Genomic DNA, 20,029 nt, shown 5'->3' on the forward strand with positions numbered 1-20,029 from the left:
ATTATACTTTTTAAGTGTATTTATATTAGGCGTGTCTAAAAATTAAAAAAAAATTACTTAAAATATTAAAAAAATCTGTGAAAACAAAAAAAATATATATAGAAAATGAAAAAAAAAATTCTGAAAGGCAAATTTTAAAACTGAAACCAAATAAAATCTTCTGAAAAGACTGTACTGTATTTAGAAATTTGAGAAAATGGAAATTATTTAATTTTATTTAATAATAGTCGTTTTCAGGAGATTTCACGGTATTTTTAGAAATTCGAGAAAATGGCAATTATTTAATTTTGTTTAATAACACTCGTTTTTACGAGACACGTTTTTTTTTTTTAGGAGACACGTTTTAGCTCTTACCAAAACACAAAAACAGTGTATATATACACTTCATTTTGCTTGTAGGAGAGAGACAGAGAGAGACAGAGAGACAGAGAGATGAACACGTACCAAATAGATTTGAGAATTTCAATTCCGTTGTTGGTGAAACTTGCTTCGTTGTTAGCCTCCTACTTGTGTCCACCGTCAGTCTTTCGGGTCGCCTATATCTTTTGCATCTGCATCTGGATCTCCCCATGTTCAGGCGTCCTGTGCAGCATGCTAAACCGCTCATTGCAAGCAATGCCAATACCAGCCCTTCTTATAACATGCACCACCCCCACCACCCAAACCCATCAACAACAACAAACTACTACCACCCCTCCTGTGCTTGAATTTCATTCTAATGATGAATTTGTAATTGACATTGATGAGGGTGATGGCGAGAACCTGCAGGTAATCTACGGAGGACATGCCTAAACTTTGCTCAAAGCTCGTGTGCGTACGTTTGTCACGTTATAGTGCATCAAGAACACCAAATATCAGTTGTCAACAGTATATTTGTTGTGTTCTATAAATAAAAGATTGTTTGGTAAATTGCATCTGAGTTATTTATATTTTTATATTTGTTCTGTTCTATAAATTGAAGATTGTTTGCCAAAGTGTATCTGAGTTAGTAAGGGAGCTAATGCAATCTCTGATTGGTTGGTTAAGTAAATTAGAAAAATCTAGTGATGGTTTTTCCTTAAGGTCTAAGTTTGATCAGCAACTCAGCTACAAAATTTCACTAAACATGAATTAGATGCTCCACCAATCACATTTAATCAATTTATTTAGACCAATGTGAGTGATTAATAATGACAAGAATGATGGACTTTGTAATACCCACTTTTAGCTAAATATATTTGACTAACTGTCACTTAACCCTACACTCCCTATGCTGTGGGCTTCCCTAATATGTCCCATTTGATTGTTTTATATCTTAATTTATCACGTAAATAGAGTGTTTAATTATCTAAAATAAAAAGATAAACAGGATCAAAAGAGAACAAGAAAGTGACACAATTTTTTGAAAAGCAAACAAGGAAAGGTCAAGATTGTGTCAAAACGTGCCTGAGAATTTGAAAGAAGAAATTATTGTATTAACCACAAAGATTGCATTAGTCTTATCATTGCCAAAAAAATAAAGTAGTCTCTAGAGTTCTTTGATTCGTCCTCACATTCAATGTTTCCTTATTTTCTGTTAAGATAAATAAAATCTTTTATCCTTCAATTTTAGATTAATTACATTTTTAACTCTTATAGCTTGACCCAAATTTCACTTTGGTCCCTATTATTTTAAGTGGAACAATTTGGTTCTTATACTTTAAATCTAGTTCCAGTTGGTCCTTTATTCATTCAAGTTTGAGGTTAAAAATTAACAATTTTTGAGACACTTGTCAGTCTCCAAAGGTGTACACATAGAAAAAAAATTAAAAAATTTAGACGGAAAGACCAAATTAAAACTAGACTTAATAAAGTGTAGTGATTAAATTGTTCAAATTAAATTATAAGGACCAAAGTAAAATTTCACTACAAGAATTAACACTTTTGGCAACAAAAAAATTGGTCGCTAAAAGTCTATTTTTGGTCGGCAAAAGTTATCCGCGACCAATTTTTTTTGTCGCTAGTTTGGTCGCCAATTGAGGGTCGGCAAAAGTAATTCGCGACCAAAATTTTCATTGGTCGGGAAAAGTTGCATTTGCCGACTAAATTTTTGGTCGCTAAATATTTATTTACTGCAACTAATCCATTTTGTCGCTAAAACACTTTGGTCGCGAAAAGTTGCCTTTTGCCGACCAAATTTCTTAGTCGCCAATTGTCACATTCCACGACCAAAATTAATTTGGTCGCCAATTGTGACATTTCGCGACCAAAAATTTTGGTCGCCAATTGTGACATTCTGCGACCAAAATTAGTTTGGTCGCCAATTGTGACATTTTGCGACCAAAAATTTTGGTCACCAATTGTGACATTTCGCGACCAAAATTAGTTTGGTCGCCAATTGTCACATTTGGTCGCCAACATCCAACAAAATAAACCTGTAATTTTTAATAATCCATCCAATTTATTCAATATAATCTGTAATTTGCAAAAATCATTCAAACCAACAAATAAATTGAATCATGAACATTCAACAAAATACATAGATCAACCATTTCTGAACCTGTTTAATTAAAATCAACAACTATTATAAGTTTTCATCCACAAATAATTCCAAAGTACATATTTCATCTAGCATAAAAATTTAAGACATAACAAATACTTGTTATTATGTTTAAAATTTTTATCCATGTACATCAACCGAAAAATATAACTAGTAGTCTACCAAATATTTTTTATACACACCCATCCAAAAATATAACTACTAGTGTATCCAAAAATATAACTACTAGTCTACCCTTTTTCTGCCCATATCGAATCTCTAATCTCCTGGACTGATAGTCAGTGCAGTTTGAACAGGAAACAAGTTCTCTGTAAGTGCTGGATGCAGGAAACCATCCTTCCAAATCATACTTCTTTGCAGCTGCATCATTCAAAGCACCGGAAACAATAGCCACAATTTGATAGGGTAGTTTTAGCTGCAATAGAGAGAATTATGTCATATTTGTAGGAAAGAAAAATGCATAATTAAATAGAGAAAAATCAATTCGTCATCAGCAGGAGCCCATATATAGGACCCTCAAATTTCTTTGGCGTTAAGTGGCAGACTTTTTAGCATTAACCAAACAAAACAACCAATTCCAAAATCACTCATCTTTCATGACATTACAAAACCTGGCAAGATAATCTATATGAGTACTATAAGAAACATTATCAAGCATCTCCAGATTAAAAAAAAAAATATGAATATAACGAAGAAATAACCAAAAATTATACACATCATTCCCCTACAATTCTGAGGGCAGGAAAGCTCTATACCATCTTTGTAAAACTCTTCTGAGTTCGTTATCATTTCCTCGTGCATATCCCAAGAGTCATATATGTTAAACCTACTATATGTGATTTAAAACAGTTACGCATATATAAGGTAAAAAAGAAGCATAAAAAAATAAATTTTGTGAACCAAGTGGATCTAATTGGGCTGATCAAAATTTTGTGCCTTGTTAATTGCCTTGTTAAGAGCCTTGTTAATTGCCTTGTTAAGAGTCAAGGAAGATTTCTCCAGTGATTATTCTGGTCCAGTGAAAAACAGTTTCATCAAAAATCAAAACTAGTGGCAATTTCGACCAAATTTAAAGTATCATACACCATTGTTGCTGACTAAGGAGGAGGGATGAGTAGAGGATCATTTGGTTTGGAAGTCCCATGTAGGGTTTCTTGGCTTTTAGCTTTTGGATGTAGTGAAAAAATATGTACTGGTGGTGCTAAGACAAATTTACAGAGTGTTTGAACTTAATATATCTATTATTATTATAAGAGTGAAGAATCTGTCATAAAATTTGAACTTAAAACTAGTAAGGCAGAACTGCTCCACTTTCTCAAACTGGTGAACTCGGAAAATCCCAAGAGTATCGCGACCATGAGAACCTGCTTCTTTGCGGAAACAAGAAGAATATCCAGCATATCTTGTAATTCATGCAACATAAATTCAACAAAGCGCAGCCACTAAAGATTTATAACCAAGAAAATAAACCATAAAAGCCACCATCTAAAAAGCAGAAACACTTCTAAAAAGGTGTTGTTTCCATGTTCAATGTTGGACACGGACACTTGTTAGACACACACACCCACACATATCGGACACATGACCAAGCATGTCCTATTATTTATTAAAAATGAAGTCATTATCATTTTCATGTTATAAATCTTTTTAAAAGTTGTCTGAGTGCTCGTATCGTGTCATATCTGTGTCCATGCTCCAACATTCTTTAGTAGCCATAAAGGCAACTATCATTCATGGAAGTAGTTATAAATTTAGAGCTATTCTCTTCTAATCAGTTGTCACAATTATGGTTGGTGCCTAATTGTCCAGGGCGTAATGATAACATCTTAATAACATCTTACACCTAATCTGGTGGCTCACCTTCTCCAAGTAACTGGTAATAGATTATAGGCCCAAAACATGACACTAGTATGACTGTCGGGCTGTGGTATTTCAGGGTTTTGTAGCTCAAGGCAAATCTGACCTGCCTGTTCTGTTTTGGTGCTTGAAGGGATGCTCCGATATCTGATCTGTTTTGATATGTTATGTTGCTGTGTTGGTTTTAACAATCTTGGGGATTGGATTGGATGAAGGGCTGCTACAGGTCAAGGCATTGTGTTTGGTCTGACTGTTGGGCTGTTGTAATTCAGGGCAATGTAGCTCACTGACAGCATCAATTAATTACCCATGTACATCTGAATTAATTACTCGCCTCACAATGATGTTGGAAAAAAAGAATCAATTCAATTGACAGCAATGTACAAGAAATGTTTCCCTCACCTGTTATGCAAGCAGAAATCTAGTACTCTCTTGTACTTGTATCTATGTTTGAGGGTAGGAGGTGAGATGATCCAAATGCAATGCTGTTAGACAACTAATCTAAAAGCTTAAGCAGATGGAGAGGGTTTGGTTAAGCATTTCAATCATCAACATTGGACTAAACATAATGAGAAATTATTTCCCGTAAACCGTAACGCCCTTCAAACCTGACAAAGGCTCTAGAAACTTGCTGATAATTCATATGCATTATCCAAATGTAGAATAATTAAGGAAACAAAAAGTGAGTCTCAAAGCATATCGGCTACCGAGGCTTACTGTTCAATGAAGTTAGTGATGTGTACAGACACAGATAATAAAAATAAAAATAAAAATAGAAAGGCCCTAGATAATTTTACTGAAGCACTTGTACGAAAGAAATCTTTACCATTTTCTGGTGTTGATTTAAAGCTTGAAGTTTATGTTGCTCATATTGATTTCTTCTGCCTTCCTTCCTTAGCTGCTTGAGAAAAAACGTCATCAACAATACATTCAATGATATACGTGCATACCATGAATAACATGTTCAACTTGTTTGCCTCTTTCTTTTTCTTTTTTTTTTCCTTTTTGATTAATTAAATCCGAAGCATGCATAAGTTAAAACTTTTATAAGTGAAACATGTTTGCTTTTTAAAAATGAAGAATCCCAGGTTACATGGATAAGTGGGAAACGTCAAGTACCTGAAGCAATTCCTTCTCATGAGAGGCCTTCCATTGTCGAAATTGCTTTGCCTCGTGTTTTATCTTATGTTGCAATTGAACCTACAAATGAAAGGGAAAATTAGTATGACGGATCCTAAAGTCATATAATAAATACATTTATCATTAATCAATCAATACATTTATCATGTTCGCAGACGTTAATTATGTATAATAATCATAATCAGTTCTGTCTTTCAACAAACCATTAGAAGCACTCTTTCATATTTTCTCCCTGACACAGTGCTGAGATCCTAATAGATATGAATGTGAGCGGACAGCCCCATGCATGTATCGTGTGAAACAAACCACTAGAAGCACTCTTCATACTTTCCCCCTGACAAGTGCTGAGCTCCTAATGGATATCAATGTGTGTGGACAGCCCCATACAAGCATCATGTGAACATGTATCAATGTGTGTAGACATAAGAATGACACTAAATGGCCACTATTATCAATATATTCTTTGAAAATAAGGCAACAGCAGCTTTTAAAAAAGTAAGAATATATTTTTAAGGATGCAAAGCAAGACACTTTGTAGAAATCAGAATCCCAAGCCTGTAGTTTCATCTCGGCTGTATCTCTTGGAAGGAATAGTGACAAAAATGGGGAATAGGCTTCCTAAGCCAAAAAAAAAAAAAAAAAAAACTCTAGCAGAATTATTTACATTACAAATTAGAACATTAGCTCTGGGCATATCCACCCTTGTAGTTTGGGTAAAATTTTAAGGGTCGAAAACATCAGTTTTGCTCAAAAAAGAGGTACATTAGTTGTATTCTCCTTTAAGCCTATGTCATAAATAACAGACTAAAACATTAGCTTTGGGTGTATCAACTTTCATAGAGAAAAAATTGAATATTCAAGATGTGTGACCCAACAACCAGTTTTTATGCGGGAGATTAGAAAAAAAAGGCATATTAGATGTTTAACATATGTTCTCCATTAAGGGTTGAGCCTATATGATAACAAATGTATGGCAGAAAACTGCATAAAACAAAGCCCATCAGTGAAACCTCTTTCTGCTCCAAACGCTTGTTTAACTCATTAAACTCTTTGCCCATCGTTTTTCGCAGGAGTGCATGCTCCCACTCTTTTGCTACAGCTTCATCAATTTCCATGTAATTTTCACCTGCAATTTTTGGCAAATTCATTTGAAACATAAAGAACTGAACTAGAAAAGTGCAATATGAGTCGCATGTTTTAGAGACTAAACACACCTCTCTTACACATACTGTGTAATATAAAAACTAATAACATGCTAACTAAATGATAGAAAAATCAAAGTCTGTCATGCATTAACTAAGGGTATGGCATCTTGAAGCTTATTCCCCTCTGCTTTCAGCCTCATTCATCTGAAATAATCTCACAACTAAGTAGCTTACCTGTCATGGCTTCACCCATAGGATAACCAGATGCATCCATGCTCTGTAAGCCCTTCTTTAGCCCATCCCTTTTAACAAAACAGGAGCCATCCTGTCACATCCCGAACCCGCCCCCGCGGGTTAAGGACGTAACCGGCCAGTAATCATGAGATTACCTACGGCCTCAAACTGTTCTAAACGTATTTTAACAGAGTTAATGGGGGCCAAACGGAAGCAAAATTAAAAACTTTGTCCATAGAGCCGTGCTTATATGCACATCAAACAAACCATACTCAGATACGTTAATAACTCACATCAAAAGTGCAGTTTCACAAAATTCATTACAGACAGGATCGTCCAAAACGAGTCAACCTATAACAGACTATGGACAGACATGCACTGGGTCCTTGCCAACAAGACAAAACATAGGTACATAGTAAAAGGGCAAGGATGGTCTCATGCGCGAGGCACAAGGCTGACTCTCCCAAAACTCCTGTTGTTCCTAGCAGACTTCACTGGGGCTGGGTTTGGACTTCCCTTGGCTCACCTACAAATACATGAATGAGCGTGAGCGATAGCCCAGTGAATAATATCAAATATAACAGTTACATAACAATATGTAGATCAACATGCTCCAAACGGCCTTGGGCCCAATTCATACTTCTGTTTAGCAGCAAAATATATATAACTATACGAAATACAAGTCAAGTAACTGTAGTTCCAAACATTCTGGCCTTTGGCCCATCCGGGTTTCCATTCATGGCAAACGGCCTTTGGCCCATTCATTCATGTCAAACGGCCTTTGGCCCATTCGTTCATGTCAAACGGCCTTTGGCCCATTCATTCATGTCAAACGGCCTTTGGCCCATTCATTCATGTCAAACGGCCTTTGGCCCATTCATTCATGTCAAACGGCCTTTGGCCCATTCATTCATGTCAAACGGCCTTTGGCCCATTCACTCATGTCAAACGGCCTTTGGCCCATTCATTCATGTCAAACGGCCTTTGGCCCATTCATTCATGTCAAACGGCCTTTGGCCCATTCATTCATGTCAAACGGCCTTTGGCCCATTCATTCATGTCAAACGGCCTTTGGCCCATTCATTCATGTCAAACGGCCTTTGGCCCATTCACTCATGTCAAACGGCCTTTGGCCCATTCATTCATTTATTCTTGTCAGACTTTTGTCCACAATCCCAATTAACAACTCATAATATTTATAGGGGAGTAGCAATTGGACATTGACAAGTTTTCAAATATTGATATTACTCACAGTGATCGGCTTGTGGATGCGCCCTGGAGCTTGACCCTACACATTTCATGAATACAAAAGGGTCACTAACAGTTCAATCCGTTCTTTAATTCACATATTCCTCTTTAGGCTTTGTTCTTATCTCATTAACTCATTTACAACGCTTAACACATGCCTAAGAGTGCTTACAAGTGAAAGGGAACGGAAAACGAATCACAGAATGCATGAACAAAATTCCAGGAAACAGGGTCCCCGCTCGAGCGTAAGATTCTCCGCTCGAGCGGACCCTTAAGGCCTGCAAGGTACTGGTTGCACAAAAGATGCGCTCGAGCTGAAGGTCCGTCTACAAAAATCCACGCTCGAGCGTGAAATGTCCCGCTCGAGCGGGCATCCAACTCTGCAAAAATGCTGGGAGCACGATTTTCCCGCTCGAGCGGCCATTACCCCGCTCGAGCGGACCTCAAAAATCTGGGTTTCCCAGATCGTGTTCTTGAGCTCCAAATCAGTTTTCCATCTACATTTCTTGCATGCAATGGTTCAAATTACACATTTACACATGCTAACATGCTACTAATGCAGATTACAACATTAGGAAGCTCAATTACATGAATTATCTACATGCATGTCCCAAATTGTCTCAAACCCATCATCAACATGCTCAAATTCAACATTCAAGACTTATACTCCCATGATTTGTACATGCATGTGGGAGATGCTCATCATTCTCAACTTAGATGGTACAAATGGTGACTACAATATGAGCTTTACCCAAAACTCCACATGAATCATGTGTTTCAAGCTCAAACATGCAATTTCAAGGTAATTTCTTACATGCATGAGTTCTAAGACTTCAATCTCAACAAAAATCAACTCATTACATGTTCTTGATCGCAAACAACCCTTGAACTTACAAATTACAAGTAAGAGTTCATGAAATCACTTACCTAAGAGCTTCAACACTCAAGCTCTAGCCAAATCTTGAGCTAGATCTTCAAATTCCCAAGTCTTGAGCCCAAATTACACAAATCTCTACCTTTTTCTCTCCATGGCCGGCCTCTCTCTCCCTCTCAATTGTCTAACTCAGATTTTGAGTTTTAAGAGAGCTAAAGGGGAGTGCAATGCAAATATAAAACAAGCCCCACTAACAAATATTTTAATATAAAATAATGGGGTACTTAATTTATCAATTTAATCAGTTTAAATTGGCCAGAATCAAATTTCAATTAAATTTCACCGTAGGCCCTAAAAATTATGCCAACCACAATGGCGTAGTCAATTTCGGGTTCCGTGGCCGATAAGGCCCTCAATTAAATTTCCAAAACAGACTACTCAAACAGATATTCCTACGATGAACAGATAAAATTTCAAACCACATATTCTCACATAGTGGAACACAAAATCATATCAAAATACATAATCACATCATGTTAAGGACCAATTAACATACTACGGAACAGGGGTGTCACAGTCTTCCCCCCCTTTAGGAAGTTTGGTCCTCCAAACTTAACTTACCTTCGTCGGGAAACAAATGTGGATAGCGTAGCCGCATTTCCTCCTCTTTTTCCCATGTAGCATCTGCCCCATAGTGTTCCTTCCATTCCACTTTCACCATTGGAATGGATTTGTTTCTCAATTCTTTCACTTGTCGGTCAACAATTCTTTCCGGCCATTCAGCATATTCCATATTTTCATCAATAGCAATCCGGTGATAATCAATCACATGCAACGGGTCTCGGAGGTAACCCCTCAACATTGACACATGAAACACATTGTGGATTTGCTCAAATCCCGGTGGCAAAGCAACTCTATAAGTAACTGGACCAAGTTTCTCCAAAATTTGAAACGGCCCAATATAACGGGGCGTCAACTTGCCCTTTTTCCCAAACCTGACTTGGCCTTTCATTGGAGAAACACGGATGAACACATGGTCGCCGACCTCATACTCAAGAGGTCTTCTCCGGACATCTGCATAACTCTTCTGTCGGTCTTGAGCTGTTTTGAGCCTTTGCCGAATAGTTTTGATCTTTTCAGAGGTGTCTTGTACAATTTCAGGCCCGAGCAAAGCTCTGTCCCCGACCTCTGTCCAACAAATAGGTGATCTACACCTCCTACCATACAAAGCCTCGTATGGTGCCATACCGATGCTGGAGTGGAAGCTATTATTATAGGCAAATTCTGCAAGTGGCAGGTAATCTTCCCAACTCCCCTGAAAATCCAAAGCACACATGCGAAGCATATCTTCCAAAGTCTGTATTGTTCGTTCTGACTGCCCATCTGTCTGTGGGTGGAATGCAGTGCTGAACCTTAGTTCTGTTCCCATAGCTTCCTGCAAACTCTTCCACAATCTAGATACAAACTTCGGATCTCTATCCGACACAATGGATACTGGAACTCCATGTAAGCGGACAATTTCATCAACATAAATAGTAGCCAACCTGTAAGCAGTAAATGTAGTTTTGACAGGCAGAAAATGTGCAGATTTAGTCAGTCTATCAACTACAACCCAAACAGAATCCATACCGCGGGAAGTCCGAGGTAGGCCAACAACGAAATCCATGGTCACATGTTCCCACTTCCACTCAGGAATGGGGAGAGGTTGAAGTAGACCGCCTGGTTTCTGATGTTCAGCCTTAACTTGCTGACACTGAAGGCACTTGGACACATGTTCTGCAATCTCTTTCTTCATTTTAGGCCACCAATAGGTTTGTTTCAAATCCCGATACATTTTATTGTTACCCGGATGCATAGCAAATACGGATCTGTGGGCTTCATCTAAGACCCTCTTCTTTAGCTCCGGAATAACTGGAACACATATTCGGTTTCGAAATTTCAACATTCCATTCTCGATACTGAACTCTGCTTTTGGGCTGACTTCAAATTCATCAATTACCTTTCTGAGGAACTCATCCTCTTTCTGTTTTTGCTTGATTTCATCAACAATTGCCGGCTCGGCTGTAATAGCGGCTATCAATCCGCCCTGTTCACACACTACCACTTCAATTTCAGACTTTTCAAAGTCTTGCAAAATCTCCCTTTGTTCAGTAAGCAAGCAAGCCATACTCCCTGTTGATTTCCTGCTCAAGGCATCAGCCACTGTATTAGCTTTTCCGGGGTGATACTGAATTTCTAGGTCGTAATCTTTTATCAATTCCAGCCATCTTCTCTGACGCATATTCAACTCTTTCTGCGTGAAGAAGTATTTTAGGCTTTTATGATCTGTGTAGACTTCACACTTTGCCCCATACAAATAATGCCGCCAGATTTTCAAAGCAAAAACAACTGCGGCCAATTCTAGGTCATGTGTTGGATAATTCTTCTCATGTGGCCTCAACTGTCGGGAGGCGTAAGCAATAACCTTTCCGTTCTGCATTAACACACAACCCAAACCCTTATAAGATGCGTCACTGAAAATCACAAAATTTTCCGTACCTGAAGGTAGTGTCAAAATTGGTGCAGTGGTCAATCTTGTCTTCAATTCATGAAAGGCTGATTCTCTTTCACTATTCCACTCAAATGGTTGTCCTTTACGTGTCAATTGGGTAAGAGGCACAGCTAATTTCGAAAAGTCCTTTACAAACCTTCTGTAGTACCCAGCTAAGCCCATGAAACTGCGAACTTCTGTCACATTAGTTGGTGTAGGCCAATTTACAATTGCTTCTATTTTCTGCGGGTCCACTGAAATTCCTTCCTTGTTGACCACGTGCCCTAAGAAAATAACCTCATCCAACCAAAACTCACATTTCTTTAACTTAGCAAATAGTTTTCTTTCCCGAAGTATTTGTAAAACAGTCCTCAAATGACGTTCGTGTTCAAGTCTATCTTTAGAGTATATTAAAATATCATCGATGAAGACAACAACAAACTCATCAAGGTAGGTTTTAAAAATTCTATTCATTAAGTCCATAAATGCTGCCGGAGCATTAGTCACTCCAAATGGCATAACAAGAAACTCGAAATGACCATACCTCGTTCTGAATGCGGTTTTCTCAACATCTTCTGCCTTAACCTTCAGCTGATGATACCCGGATCTCAAATCAATCTTAGAAAACACCTGTGATCCCTGCAACTGGTCAAATAAGTCATCAATACGGGGTAAGGGATATTTATTCTTTATCGTTACCTTGTTCAATTCCGGGTAATCAATACATAGGCGTAAGGTACCATCCTTTTTCTTTACAAATAACACTGGTGCGCCCCAAGGCGAAGTACTGGGCCGGATAAACCCTTTATCAAGAAGGTCTTGCAACTGTTCTTTCAATTCTTTCATTTCGGCTGTAGCCATCCTGTAGGGAGTTTTAGAAATAGGTTGGGTGCCTGGCACAGTTTCAATAGTAAACTCTATCTCCCTGTCTACCAATTCCCCTGGTAATTCATTTGGGAACACATCTGGGAATTCTCTAACGATGGGAATATCATTCAATTCAACATTCACGGATTGTTCAGTCAATACATAACACAAATAACCCTGGCATCCCTTCCTGATCAATTTACATGCTTTCATTGCAGATATCAAATATGGTGGAGGTACTACCCCATTTCCCACAAACACAATTTCTTTCTGTTCTGGTGGTTTAAATACAACCCTCTTTGTCACACAATCTATAGTGGCACAGTATTTGGTCAACCAATCCATGCCCAAAATTATATCAAAGTGTCTAAAGTTTAAGGGCAACAAATCTACATACAGGGTAGCATCCTCAATATGCATGTCACAAAACCGATATATATAGTCACATAACACAGATTCCCCCGATGGAGCAGACACACATAACAAATATGGCAACAATTCTAGGGGTCTTTTCAGTCTAGATGCAAATGCATATGTCACAAATGAATGCGTTGATCCAGAATCAATTAACACAAAAGCATCCTGATTACATATCGAGATAGTACCTGAGACAACGGCATTGGCATTCCGTGTATCACCCGGAACGAGTGCAAAGACTCTCCCTTGTCTCACTGTATCCCCAGTAGTAGCAGATCTCAAAGTGTTTCCCGGCTTCGGGATCGATGCAGTGGAGCTAGCAGCTATCTTCCCACTATTCTGATTACAATCTCGGGCCATATGCCCTTGTTTCCCACACTTAAAACAGGCTCCCGATGCACGGTAACAAACTCCACGGTGCCTTTTGCTACAAGTGTTGCACATGGGAGTCGTGTCTCGGGAAGAACTTGAGGTAGTTGAGGAGCCCGTGTTTTGCTTTTTCAGAAATTTCTTCTTCAAAAAGAAGCCTTGTCTTTTGTTGCCTCTCCATTCGGTTGTTGGCTTAGCTTGTCTAGCTATATTAGCCTCTGATATGATGGCCCGGTCAAGCACCCCAATGTAGGTCTCCAATTTCAGGACATTCACCCGCTCTAGGATGTCACTTCGGAGCCCACCTTCAAAATGCCTTGCCTTCTTATAATCAGTGTCGATTACGTGTGGTGCAAACCTGGCCAACTCAGTAAATTTGGCCTCATACTCAGCTACAGTCATACTGTCTTGTTTGAGTTCCATGAACTCTGCCACTTTCCTGTCCCGGACACACTGCGGGAAGTACTTGTCATAGAAGATTTCCAAAAATTTTGCCCAATCAATATCTCTGTGGTTTTCCCTCATCAACATCCACCATCTTCTCGCTTCATCTTCTAGCATAAAGGTGGCTAGAAGCACTTTCTGTGTATCCGAGCACGGAAACACCTCAAACAGTTTTTCAATCCCAAGTACCCAAGCTTCGGCTTTTAAGGGATCTAGTCCACCATGGAACTGTGGTGGTTTCATTTTCTTGAATTCCTTGGTGAGAGCGATTATCCGATCATCATTTTGATTATCTGGCACAGGTGGTGCCGGAGGTGGAGGTGGCGGATGTGGTTGCTGCCACTGTTGTTGCCACTCCTGTTGCTGTCTCAAAGCTTCTGCCATTTCCTGAATCAGTCTTTCCATTCTGTCCAGTCTGGCAGCAGAGGATTCTTCTAACTCATCACCTCTGGTTCTCACCATCTGATTAAACTTGCATTATATTCCATACCAAAGGTACACAAGTACACATACACTAAGGAGCACATATTTCCAGATAATTCGTAATGCAAGTAGTTCACAACTTACACATATGATTATTCATAACAAAACATTTAAGTATATAATCAATGCTTCCAACCTCGTATTTATCACATGAATGCATCCTAGATTTCATCTAGACGCTTATTGCTCTTTTTGGACAAGTGTGTGAGTTATTAACTCGTGCTCTGATACCACTCTGTCACATCCCGAACCCGCCCCCGTGGGTTAAGGACGTAACCGGCCAGTAATCATGAGATTACCTACGGCCTCAAACTGTTCTAAACGTATTTTAACAGAGTTAATGGGGGCCAAACGGAAGCAAAATTAAAAACTTTGTCCATAGAGCCGTGCTTATATGCACATCAAACAAACCATACTCAGATACGTTAATAACTCACATCAAAAGTGCAGTTTCACAAAATTCATTACAGACAGGATCGTCCAAAACGAGTCAACCTATAACAGACTATGGACAGACATGCACTGGGTCCTTGCCAACAAGACAAAACATAGGTACATAGTAAAAGGGCAAGGATGGTCTCATGCGCGAGGCACAAGGCTGACTCTCCCAAAACTCCTGTTGTTCCTAGCAGACTTCACTGGGGCTGGGTTTGGACTTCCCTTGGCTCACCTACAAATACATGAATGAGCGTGAGCGATAGCCCAGTGAATAATATCAAATATAACAGTTACATAACAATATGTAGATCAACATGCTCCAAACGGCCTTGGGCCCAATTCATACTTCTGTTTAGCAGCAAAATATATATAACTATACGAAATACAAGTCAAGTAACTGTAGTTCCAAACATTCTGGCCTTTGGCCCATCCGGGTTTCCATTCATGGCAAACGGCCTTTGGCCCATTCATTCATGTCAAACGGCCTTTGGCCCATTCGTTCATGTCAAACGGCCTTTGGCCCATTCATTCATGTCAAACGGCCTTTGGCCCATTCATTCATGTCAAACGGCCTTTGGCCCATTCATTCATGTCAAACGGCCTTTGGCCCATTCATTCATGTCAAACGGCCTTTGGCCCATTCATTCATGTCAAACGGCCTTTGGCCCATTCACTCATGTCAAACGGCCTTTGGCCCATTCATTCATGTCAAACGGCCTTTGGCCCATTCATTCATGTCAAACGGCCTTTGGCCCATTCATTCATGTCAAACGGCCTTTGGCCCATTCATTCATGTCAAACGGCCTTTGGCCCATTCATTCATGTCAAACGGCCTTTGGCCCATTCACTCATGTCAAACGGCCTTTGGCCCATTCATTCATTTATTCTTGTCAGACTTTTGTCCACAATCCCAATTAACAACTCATAATATTTATAGGGGAGTAGCAATTGGACATTGACAAGTTTTCAAATATTGATATTACTCACAGTGATCGGCTTGTGGATGCGCCCTGGAGCTTGACCCTACACATTTCATGAATACAAAAGGGTCACTAACAGTTCAATCCGTTCTTTAATTCACATATTCCTCTTTAGGCTTTGTTCTTATCTCATTAACTCATTTACAACGCTTAACACATGCCTAAGAGTGCTTACAAGTGAAAGGGAACGGAAAACGAATCACAGAATGCATGAACAAAATTCCAGGAAACAGGGTCCCCGCTCGAGCGTAAGATTCTCCGCTCGAGCGGACCCTTAAGGCCTGCAAGGTACTGGTTGCACAAAAGATGCGCTCGAGCTGAAGGTCCGTCTACAAAAATCCACGCTCGAGCGTGAAATGTCCCGCTCGAGCGGGCATCCAACTCTGCAAAAATGCTGGGAGCACGATTTTCCCGCTCGAGCGGCCATTACCCCGCTCGAGCGGACCTCAAAAATCTGGGTTTCCCAGATCGTGTTCTTGAGCTCCAAATCAGTTTTCCATCTACATTTCTTGCATGCAATGGTTCAAATTACACATTTACACATGCTAACATGCTACTAATGCAGATTACAACATTAGGAAGCTCAATTACATGAATTATCTACATGCATGTCCCAAATTGTCTCAAACCCATCATCAACATGCTCAAATTCAACATTCAAGACTTATACTCCCATGATTTGTACATGCATGTGGGAGATGCTCATCATTCTCAACTTAGATGGTACAAATGGTGACTACAATATGAGCTTTACCCAAAACTCCACATGAATCATGTGTTTCAAGCTCAAACATGCAATTTCAAGGTAATTTCTTACATGCATGAGTTCTAAGACTTCAATCTCAACAAAAATCAACTCATTACATGTTCTTGATCGCAAACAACCCTTGAACTTACAAATTACAAGTAAGAGTTCATGAAATCACTTACCTAAGAGCTTCAACACTCAAGCTCTAGCCAAATCTTGAGCTAGATCTTCAAATTCCCAAGTCTTGAGCCCAAATTACACAAATCTCTACCTTTTTCTCTCCATGGCCGGCCTCTCTCTCCCTCTCAATTGTCTAACTCAGATTTTGAGTTTTAAGAGAGCTAAAGGGGAGTGCAATGCAAATATAAAACAAGCCCCACTAACAAATATTTTAATATAAAATAATGGGGTACTTAATTTATCAATTTAATCAGTTTAAATTGGCCAGAATCAAATTTCAATTAAATTTCACCGTAGGCCCTAAAAATTATGCCAACCATAATGGCGTAGTCAATTTCGGGTTCCGTGGCCGATAAGGCCCTCAATTAAATTTCCAAAACAGACTACTCAAACAGATATTCCTACGATGAACAGATAAAATTTCAAACCACATATTCTCACATAGTGGAACACAAAATCATATCAAAATACATAATCACATCATGTTAAGGACCAATTAACATACTACGGAACAGGGGTGTCACACATCCTGAGATAGAAAATGTCACATAACTATCAATCAAGTGCCAACCAAAAAAAATAACTATCAATCAAACTATTGTAATGACCAAAACCTCAATAAATATGGTCTGTTGACCACAATTTAGTGGCAATAAAGAGGAAAGTTAAAATTGCAATATATATATAATTCTTTTATTTTTCTTCTTCGAAGATAAAGAAGGAATTATATTAGCGTACTTCAGCATCTGTTTCTCTCGGCTCTACAACAGCACGTCTGCTATGATACTCATGTAGTTCTCGAGAAAGCTCCTTATTAAGTTCAGCCTGCAAGTACTCTAGCTGCTGCCGCATATTTTGCATCTCATTCGACATCAAATCTCTGTTAACCTGTACAACAATATAATGTGCTCCCTCAGAAATCAAAAGATACAGAACTTGATGCCAATAGAATCTATCCATCTCCAAATAGTGAAGTGGAAATATTTAACAAAAAGAAAATAATAATAACATATAATCATCAAGGTTACTTACAACAGGCTTATTCTGAATGTTTCGAGCACGATTAGCATATTTGAGAGTGTTCAGAGTTTCCTCAGCATTGATGTCAGTAGGGCTGATGCAGGCTGGAAGAAGGATGATGGCAGAATCAACCAAACAAGAATGAAAAAGGTTTTAACAATAATCATAGGTGCACAGGCTAACCAACTTATCCCCAGGAAAAGATGAGGGGGGGCGAATTGATAAAAAAACAATTAGAAAATAAAAAGAGTTATAGAATAAACAACAATAACTGGTTTCCAGATTTGGAAGACGAAAGCACTAAGAGACCCGCCCAATCTCAAGACAAACCCAAGTAAACTGTTTGATAAAAAATGGAGTCTTTTCATATATATTTCTACTGCTCAATTTAATCAGCAAAAGGACCAACAAATGCATATTCATCTGCTACATCAACTATGAGTTGCCTGCCTAATTGGTGGCTAAAGCAGGCATTTAGTATTAAAAATGTATATCATCCTGCAGCTTGACAAGTTGTTTCCCACTGATTTAAACTCTTCGGATTTTTAAATTTATTAAAAACCATTATTTAACCCTGCAACAAGCTTACATTGCAAACATTCAAGTTCACGAAAATTTTGGTAGAGCATATGCACCAAAAAATGTATATTGATACATGCAGAAGAAAAACAATAAAGTCCGCATCCAAAAGTACATTATTTAACTGTACATGACAGGAATTAAGTTATTAATCCATACCACCATTAATTGCAGGCCAAGAAGAGTGCAAGATGGTGTTGACCAATCTGGAGCAAGGGCTTTAAGAGCTCAAGTGTTGTAGGTTTATGTTACTTTGGTCTCATCTGTTCATAGTTCTCCACCCAACATAGTAATTTGGCCAAGAAAAAATACTTCTGTTTGATTACTAGTCATTTCTTACTACACTACAAATTAGCGTACATTTTTGTTTTTGAACTACATGATTAACTGTGTTTATGTGCATAAATTTGATTGCTGCAAGCCTCCAACATGATAAGCACTCTAACACGCTGGAAACTTCAAGCTGTCGGAAGTATGGGAATATAGTGTAGTCAAAGCCTCATATCCCACTATCCTCCAAGTGATGTTGTGTTCCCATGGTCTCTGCTGCATGATTAAGAGACAGATCCCAAAAATAATATATTTGCAAAAACCACACAACAGAATAGAAAACATTGAAGAGTCAATACCATGACATCCATACCTGAATGTTTGCATTTCTTCCATCTGCCCTCTAATTAATCAGTCACCAGACCTTCACCAATTCTTTCATCCATCAAATTCAAATTTGATGAATAAAGAGCTAAAAGTGAGCTTTAATTCAAGGCATTGTGTTTGGTCTGACTGTTGGGCTGTTGTAATTCAGGGCAATGTAGCTCACTTTTAGCTCTTTATTCATCAAATTTGAATTCAGGGCAATGTGATCTTGGCAACTGGGGAAAATAAAAAGCATAAATCACTTGCATACCAAACAGGAAAAAGGACCTCAAATACTAGAAAAAAAACTGGCAGTATAAGAGTGTTTGCAACCTCATCACTACCCTTTTGTGACAACATTACCAGTCACAAAAAAAAAAATTAGCACAGAGGTTGAAAACATGAAAGTTAATAATGGTGTTTCTGTTGCCCCAAGGAGAATGCATCAATTTTATAAATTTAATAATCACTTATTGAATAAAACTTTCAGCTTCCACTTTAATCGTTCATGAGACGTAAGACTTTACAAATTTTGAAAACTTGGAGTGACAGAAGTCTAGTAAGGCTAAAGGGTTGATTTACTTGGAAGAGAGTTACAAAACCATTACCAAAATGAAAATAACTAATGAATGATAGGTAATCCAAATTAAAAAAATGTACAAAAATAGCATGCTCAACTGTACCAAAAGGGAGGTTGAGTGTAATTATGCTAACTATATTTTTCTCAAATATCAGGGGAGGTAAGAAAAAGGGTCTCCATAAGTTAATTTATGAGTAATAAAAAATCCATCAATCCTCCTAAATGCCCTAATTGTTTATTGATTGCTCAACATTGTAAAACCAAAAACATCCCAATCCAAGTATACATTGAACTGTGCTTGTGGGTGTATGTAATGTGTAATGTATGGTTGAGAATAAAATCGAAGATAATACATAAATATAATATCATACTGAAGATGGGCGGGTTTGCCACATTGAGCACATGATAAGGTATCTGAGTCTCTGAACCTTCGTCGTGAATCGCTTCTTCATCTTCTTTTTCTTCGACAGTGACAGCGTTGTTGTGGGTTCTCTAAACACGGGTCTCGAGGAAAGAATCGACTTGGTCTTAGATGAAGGCTTTGCGGTCAAGACAAGTCGACGCCGAACTCTGACTCCAAGGTGCGCCGGACAGATCGGGCGGTGGTGGTGTTGAGATCGGAGGTCTGGAGCACATCCCAGAGCCGATTCACCAGCTTTGAATCCGAAACCATGTTTACTATTACTCGTATTCAGATACTCCGATCCGATTAAAGAACTCAACCAAGAAAAAGAAGAGAAGA

General features: G+C 38.6%; 1 protein-coding gene and 1 long non-coding RNA gene across 3 annotated transcripts; both read right to left on the reverse strand.

The window, feature by feature from the left end:
- Positions 1 to 2,543: 2,543 nt before the first annotated feature.
- LOC114261144 (serine--tRNA ligase) lies at positions 2,544 to 5,662 on the reverse strand. Its single transcript, XM_082900453.1, has 4 exons — positions 5,654 to 5,662; positions 5,495 to 5,575; positions 5,202 to 5,273; positions 2,544 to 2,933 (listed from the first exon to the last, which is right to left on the reverse strand). Exons 1-4 carry the CDS (start codon positions 5,660 to 5,662, stop codon positions 2,691 to 2,693), a joined length of 405 nt encoding a protein of 134 aa, XP_082756579.1. The 3' UTR covers positions 2,544 to 2,690.
- An 11,401-nt stretch (positions 5,663 to 17,063) lies between these two features.
- LOC145805798 (uncharacterized) lies at positions 17,064 to 19,596 on the reverse strand. Of its 2 annotated transcripts, none has more exons than XR_014347956.1 (3): positions 18,715 to 19,596; positions 17,505 to 18,617; positions 17,064 to 17,352 (listed from the first exon to the last, which is right to left on the reverse strand). It is a non-coding gene; the product is annotated as an uncharacterized LOC145805798 (long non-coding RNA). The 2 variants fall into 2 exon arrangements; XR_014347955.1 differs by having other exon boundaries at positions 17,065 to 17,360.
- Positions 19,597 to 20,029: the final 433 nt, after the last annotated feature.

The sequence above is a fragment of the Camellia sinensis genome, chromosome 13 (genome assembly GCF_055761805.1).
Source record: "Camellia sinensis isolate YWXY chromosome 13, ASM5576180v1, whole genome shotgun sequence".
Lineage (NCBI taxonomy): Eukaryota > Viridiplantae > Streptophyta > Magnoliopsida > Ericales > Theaceae > Camellia > Camellia sinensis.

Excerpts from the sequence above, each read along its gene's own strand:
- LOC114261144 (XM_082900453.1), bottom strand. Across the intron at positions 5,274-5,494 it reads ATGAGAAGGAATTGCTTCAG|CTAAGGAAGGAAGGCAGAAG; the intron begins GTACTTGACGTT and ends TTTCTCAAGCAG. Across the intron at positions 2,934-5,201 it reads TAAATCAACACCAGAAAATG|CTAAAACTACCCTATCAAAT; the intron begins GTAAAGATTTCT and ends TCTCTATTGCAG.